At 42.2% G+C, this 6,189-nt stretch overlaps 1 protein-coding gene across 2 annotated transcripts in view; it reads right to left on the bottom strand.

The window, feature by feature from the left end:
* NMRAL1 (NmrA like redox sensor 1) overlaps positions 1–1,986 on the bottom strand; it is a 10,102-nt gene extending 8,116 nt beyond the window's left edge. Inside the window, exons 1-2 of one of the 2 annotated variants that reach the window (XM_011376468.2) lie at positions 1,827–1,986; positions 1,429–1,502 (exon numbers count right to left, since the gene is read on the bottom strand). In XM_011376468.2, coding sequence (XP_011374770.1) covers positions 1,429–1,468 — 40 coding nt within the window. In that variant the 5' untranslated portion in view covers positions 1,469–1,502; positions 1,827–1,986. Of the gene's footprint in view, positions 1–1,428; positions 1,503–1,720 lie in introns of both variants that reach the window. The other variant, XM_011376469.2, reaches the window with a different exon arrangement.
* Between the last annotated feature and the right edge of the window lie 4,203 nt (positions 1,987–6,189).

Here is a 6,189-nt window from a genome sequence, read left to right as displayed (position 1 = left end):
AAGCTTGTAGAGAATGTTTGAGTTTATTTGACCCAAACTGATGACCTGTGCCATGATGTAAAATCTCAACAGACTGAGAAAATGCTCCAGAGCAGTGGTCCCCAACTTCTTTGGCACCAGGGACTGGTGCTCCTATGATACTCGAATGCCTGATGATCTGAGGGAGAGCTGATGCAGTGATGCTAGCACTGGGGAGCAGCTGCAAATACCAAAGAGGTTTTGCTTGCTTGCCCGCTGCTCACCTCCTGTTGTGCTGCCCAGTTCCTAACAGCCACAAACCAGTACTGGCCCTCAGCCCAGGGGTTAGGGATCCCTGCTTCAGGGGCCGGGCCAGTTAGGGGGTGTTAGGAACCGGGCAGCACAGCAGGTCTGCAGCTTGTTTTATACATTCGAATTAAAGGAAGAGATGTAAGAAGAGTTACATTAAATCCATTGGTGGCAGATTAAGGCATCAGGAGAAAGCAAAGTGGAGAAATCTCTGGGATTGTATAGAAAGAAAAACAGATAAACACATACTTCTTTTACATTGGTGGGTACAGGATAGTTAAATTTACAAAACAGAGATGATATGTGGGCAACAAGATAACAATAAGGTGTTCTGTGGTCTCGTGCTCTGGTCCCAGCAGTTGTGCCTTGAGGGATCTGGAAAAGATTACTTTGACATTTCAAACTTACCTTATCTTAGATGCAAAAAGACAATGGACAGGCTCACTTAAGGTCAATTGTCAAGGAAGCTACAGTCCTAGGACCATGACCTAACTTTTAGGAATTTGTATGTTCAGACCATCCTGTGTGGTTACTTTTGGCCTTTCCATTTGTAAGGTCCACCATGCAGCCCTCCCTTGAGCTTGCCAGGTTTAGTATGTGGTCCTTTTTTCACTCACATAGGAACATGGCTTCTTTTCGGGATAATGAAATGTTTTAAAACTGATTGCGGTGATGGTCACAGAACTCTGCAAATATATTAGAAACCAGTGAATTGCATACTTTAAATGGGTAAATGGTATGGTATGTGAATTACACTTCAATAAAGCTGTTAAATATTTTTAAATATGTATAGAAAAGAAAAAAATAGGGGGGGACAAAATAAAACGCTACCTGTTACTACTGTTTAAAAATATTTATTTATATATCTAAACTAGTAGGATACTCAAGAAACTGTAACAGTGATGGATGGGTGGAGGGAACAGAGGTGGGAAGATTTAATTTTAGTATGATGTCCAATCATTACCTATTTATTCAAAGAAGTTAAAGTAATTTTTAAAAATTCAAAGGACATCTACGCTCAGGTCCTATCTCCCCACGGCCGCACCCGAGGTCAATCGCCACCCCACTTCGTCCAGATCCCCCACCCCCAACGTCTCCCGGCGCAGGTTGGCCTCGATGATGGGTCCTGCGCTTCCCGCCTCCGATTGGAGTTCTGCTTACCTGTGGCCCCAAACACCACCACCAGTTTCTTGTCCACCATACAAGCCGGAGCGGGAAATTCGGTCCAGAGAAGCCTGGTGGACGAGGGAAGCGCAGTGTGGGCGACGGGGCTAGGGGTCCCAGCCCAGAATGATCCCGCGCCTGCACCGCGTAAGCTTGAGGGGGTGGCCAGCTGGGAGAGGTCTGGGCTCCGCGACTCCCGGGCCCACCCTTGGGCCCAATACCCTTTAACCCTTCCAGCCCCTGGACCCTCACTCCCAGCTGCCTCCCGGGTCACAGCGGCGAGCTTCACCTTCTTATCGCTGCCTGGGTGGGAAACGCTCGAGATAACTGGGGACCCGGATTTTTGCAGCCTAGCCCACCGCAGGGGGGAGTGGAACCCTGCAAGGGGTACCGACCTCGGCCCGTAGCTTCAGCCGTACCCTGGCAAAGCCATTTCTTCTCGGCTGCCCTGCGTGAAGGGATTCCACGCTACGCTGCTTCTTAATCCCCGCTGTTCCCGCCCTTACTCCGTGCGGAGTCGACCCGCCAGCCCCGCCCGCGGGCACAGATGGTTCGTCCCGGCTCTCGCGGGACTCCGCGAACTTTCAGGACTCTTGAGCCCCAGGAGTGCGTAAACCAAATTTGCAGCAATCGGATTTAGTCGAAATGCACGAACAAAGAGGCTGCTTAGCTGCGTGCGGGTGATGAATGCACGAAGGAAACAAACGAACAACCTTTTTATCTTTCGTGAACATCTGGACTTGCAGATATGGGGTGTCACCTAAAGATAATTAAATCTATATCCCTGAGTCTTAACCCCCTCAGGCCCTGTCTCTTATGTTTGACTAGCTGTTGAGTTTAGTACTATTTGCACAGATTTGAATTCTTTTTAACAGAGAAGTGAGATTTTTCTGTGTTCAACTAAAACAAAATGACCTCATTTTTTTTTTTTTAAAACACTGCTGCATGAATAAGAACATTGGTTTTTTTCATTCATTCCTAGGTATGTATTGACCCATCTGGGAATGTCAGCTTCTGGACCTCAGGCACTTGTCTGTTCACTGCTGAATTTCCATCACCTAAATAGTACCTGGCACAAAGTAGGCTGATTGACTGGTTGTCTAAATATCTGCTGGACACTGGAGTTACAGGGAAATCAAACGAAAACTAATGCTGTTTTCCCGAATCTAGTGGTGGAGAGACTCCACAAGGTAATATGTATTTTATTTATATAAAATGTTGGTCTTTATAATAAGACATGCTCATTTTAATAAATACACATTTATGTTTACTTCATTTATAAGTGAAGATATCATGTCTATGTGTTTAACTTTGCATACATATTGTAGTCTCCTCCATACCCTGTTACATTATTACTCTGTGCTCAGACTGTAAAGTTTGCTTGAAATACCTTCTTCCCACCTCCTTAGATGGGGCTAATTCCTACTCATTCCTTAAGATTCCACATAAACATCATGTCCTCCAGGCAGCCCTAGGCTAACTACTCCTGACCCCTAGGCTAACTACTAGCCTGACCCCTAGGCTAGGCTAACTACTCCTATTCCACTCCCCTCTATCCCACTGACAAAATTGTTTCTACCATATTAGACTGAGGGCTTCCTGAGAACTGGCTCCATGTCCTGTTTGCCTCTCTATCTCCCCCTCCTGACAAAATGTACAGCACTTAGTAGGAACTCAATAAATACCTAGTAAGTGGAACCCAAGTGCATATTATTCTGATAAAAATTGAGTTTTTTCTTAATTGCATGGGGTTCGATCACAAAACCCAATGTTCTGAGGTCTCTACTTTAAGGAAATAAATCCAAACAAGAAAGTTTCCAGGAGAACCAGCTGCATAATTTCCAAGGCCTAGTGCAAAATGAAAATGTGAGGCTCCTTGTTTCAAAATTGTCAAGAATTTCAAGACAGTGACAGCTGAATATTAAACCAAGTGTGGGATCCTTCTGAGTGTGGACCCCATGCAAATGCTCAAGTCACAAGCCCATGAAGCTGGCCCTAGTGTCCAGGTTTAATTGAGAGTAGCATCCCAGGACCACAATGGGACACTAGCAAACTCCAGTGCTTTTTGCCCTTGCTGAACCTGCAGCTTGAGAAATCAGTACCGATAATGAGTGGCAGGGAATGACATCTTACTCCTGGGCTTCTGGTCAGTTGGTGCTAGTGCCAGGGGACTGTTGGAAGTGGGTGGGCAGATTGGCAGCCTGGGCAAAGGTCTCGTCTCTTGAAACCCCACTCACCCTGTTGTACCCTGAGGCCTGAGTGGAGAGATTTATCTACTGACTGGTGCATGCTTAGCAGTGAATCAGCACTTTCTGTAGGACTTTATATCTGACAAAGGACTTCCTACAGAGCTCTTGCCAATTAATCCAAACTAGTGATATGTACGAATGATAATAACATTGGGAACCCTTTTCTGGGCTTCTCCTATGTGTCAGGCATAGGCTAAGCCTTACATTATCTCTTGTGAACCTTCAAAGCAACCACTCCTCCAATCAGTGCCACTCAGTTTAATTCAAGTGTGTGTATGTGTGTGTGTGTGTGTGTGTGTGTGTGTGTGTGTATGTGTGTTTGGAGCAGGGGACAGTACAGTGTGTACTCCCCATTACCCCTATCTTAAAATTCATTTTTTATTTGATTTTGAGAGCCAAGTAATGCATAATGCATATATGCATTCTCATAAAAATTTGTTTATTTAAATTTATTTATTTTTTTATGGTGACATTGGTTAACAAAATCCAGTAAGTTTCAACTGTACACTTTAACAGTAAGGCATATATATATATATATTTACACTGTATGTTCACCTCTCATAGTTAGATTTCTTTCTGTCACCACATATTTGACCCCCTTTACCCTGTCTACCTCTCCCCTCCCCCCAGTCCCTACCCTCTGGTAACCACTAGTTTATATTTCATGTCTACGATCATAAAAAATTTAAATGGTCCTGAAAACAAAAGTTCCACAGGACTCTTCTGAGGGATAAAAGAGAGTTTTATTCTGATATGATTTGAAAATCAGAGAATGTAGCCTTCAGCCTGAATTGAAAACATGGTGTAGGTGGGAAGAATAAGGCTAGGGAGAGTTTCAGGAGTTACTGATCAAAGGCATGGGTTGCTAGGAAAACAAGACCGTAAACTTACATCATTCATTTTCTGATTGGTGGGGCAACTGGATTTTCAGGGGTCTGCTGACTCAGCAAGTGGGGGTGTGAGATAAGAACAATGCGTAGTTTTCAATTGACTCATGGCCAGCAGGTATAGTCATGGGATATAGCCAACAGTTGGGGTCATAACACATGGTCAGCAGGGGATGGGGGTCACAAAGCAGAGGCCAGTGACTCAGTTTTCCTTGGAGTCTGCAAAATAAACCAGTAAAACAAGTTTTGTAGTGAAACAGACAATGTAAAGAATGTAATTCATCAAGTAGACAGAGTTTAAACTGCAAAATGGCCTAGTCACTGGAGCAGGGTTAAAAAACCAAATTGCAGAAGAGTCCAGATATTTGGTCACATAATTATGATATTATAATGCTTAATATAGATAAAACACAAATGACCCTGGACCTTCTAACATTCTAGTGGGTAAATGATCCCTGCTTTTGGATGCATTTACATACCTAAACATGAGCATGTAGAAGGATGATATTTTGCAGTTAGAAAAAATAAGAGAAATCATACCAAATATATTTTCCCCTAAATTTTATTATGAAAATTTGTAAACATACAGAAAAGTTGAAAGAACTGTATAGTGAACACCCATATACTTACCACCTAGATTCTTCGATACTTAATATTTTGCTATATGCTTTATGAGATATCTATCCATTAACTATCTTATTTCAAATAAGTTGCAGATATCAGTACCCTTCACCCCTGGACACTTCAGCACGCACATTAAGGTTCAATATTTGTTTTTTTTTGTGTGTGTGTTAAGTTTACAAACTACAGAATATATTTTTGTATTTTTTTACAACTTGCTTTTTCTCCTTCTACTTAAGGTCCTCCCTCATGTGGCGTCTGCTCTTCCTTTTGTTTGTTTTGTTCTAATAGCATTTTTAAAATAATTTTTTTATTTTTCAAATACAGTTGGCATACAGTATTATATTAGTTTCAGGTGTACAACATAGCGATTAGACATTTATATAACTTACAAAGTGGTCACTCCAATATATTTATTACCCATCTGACACCATACATAGTTATTTCAATATTATTGACTATATTTCTTATGCTATACTTTACATCCCCATGAGTATTTTGTAACTACCAATTTGTACTTCTTAATCCTTTCCCCTTTCACACCTCCTTCCTTTTTGATGGGACACAACTCTATTGAATGGATGTGCCCCCTGTCAGTCCCTACTTCTTCCTCTTTTGATGGACATTTACATTGTTTCAAGTTTTTCACCCCAATGGAGTATCCTGGTATATGTTGCAATGACATTCCTTGTTTGTGCCTCTTTGGGTTCTTACAAGTGTTTTTTCTAGAATAGCTACCCAGAAGTGAAAGATCTGTTAGATCTTTTGTTAGATCAAAGAGAATGCCCATTCTGAATTTTACCAGATCTTGCCAAATTGCTCTCCTTTCTCTATGTGAACAAAAAAGGGACTACTTAGGCAAGCCTGACAAACTCAGTTACTGAAAGTAACCACACGGGATGTTTTGATCATGAAAAATTCCTGAGAGGGTTATGGTGAGAAGACACATCCTAAGACTTATATGATAGATTAATCTCTACCTTGAACAAACCCTGTCCATT

This window comes from Pteropus vampyrus, unplaced genomic scaffold, assembly GCF_000151845.1.
Source record: "Pteropus vampyrus isolate Shadow unplaced genomic scaffold, Pvam_2.0 Scaffold300, whole genome shotgun sequence".
Classification (NCBI taxonomy): domain Eukaryota; kingdom Metazoa; phylum Chordata; class Mammalia; order Chiroptera; family Pteropodidae; genus Pteropus; species Pteropus vampyrus.
This window is presented reverse-complemented; position numbering and strand designations above follow the sequence as displayed.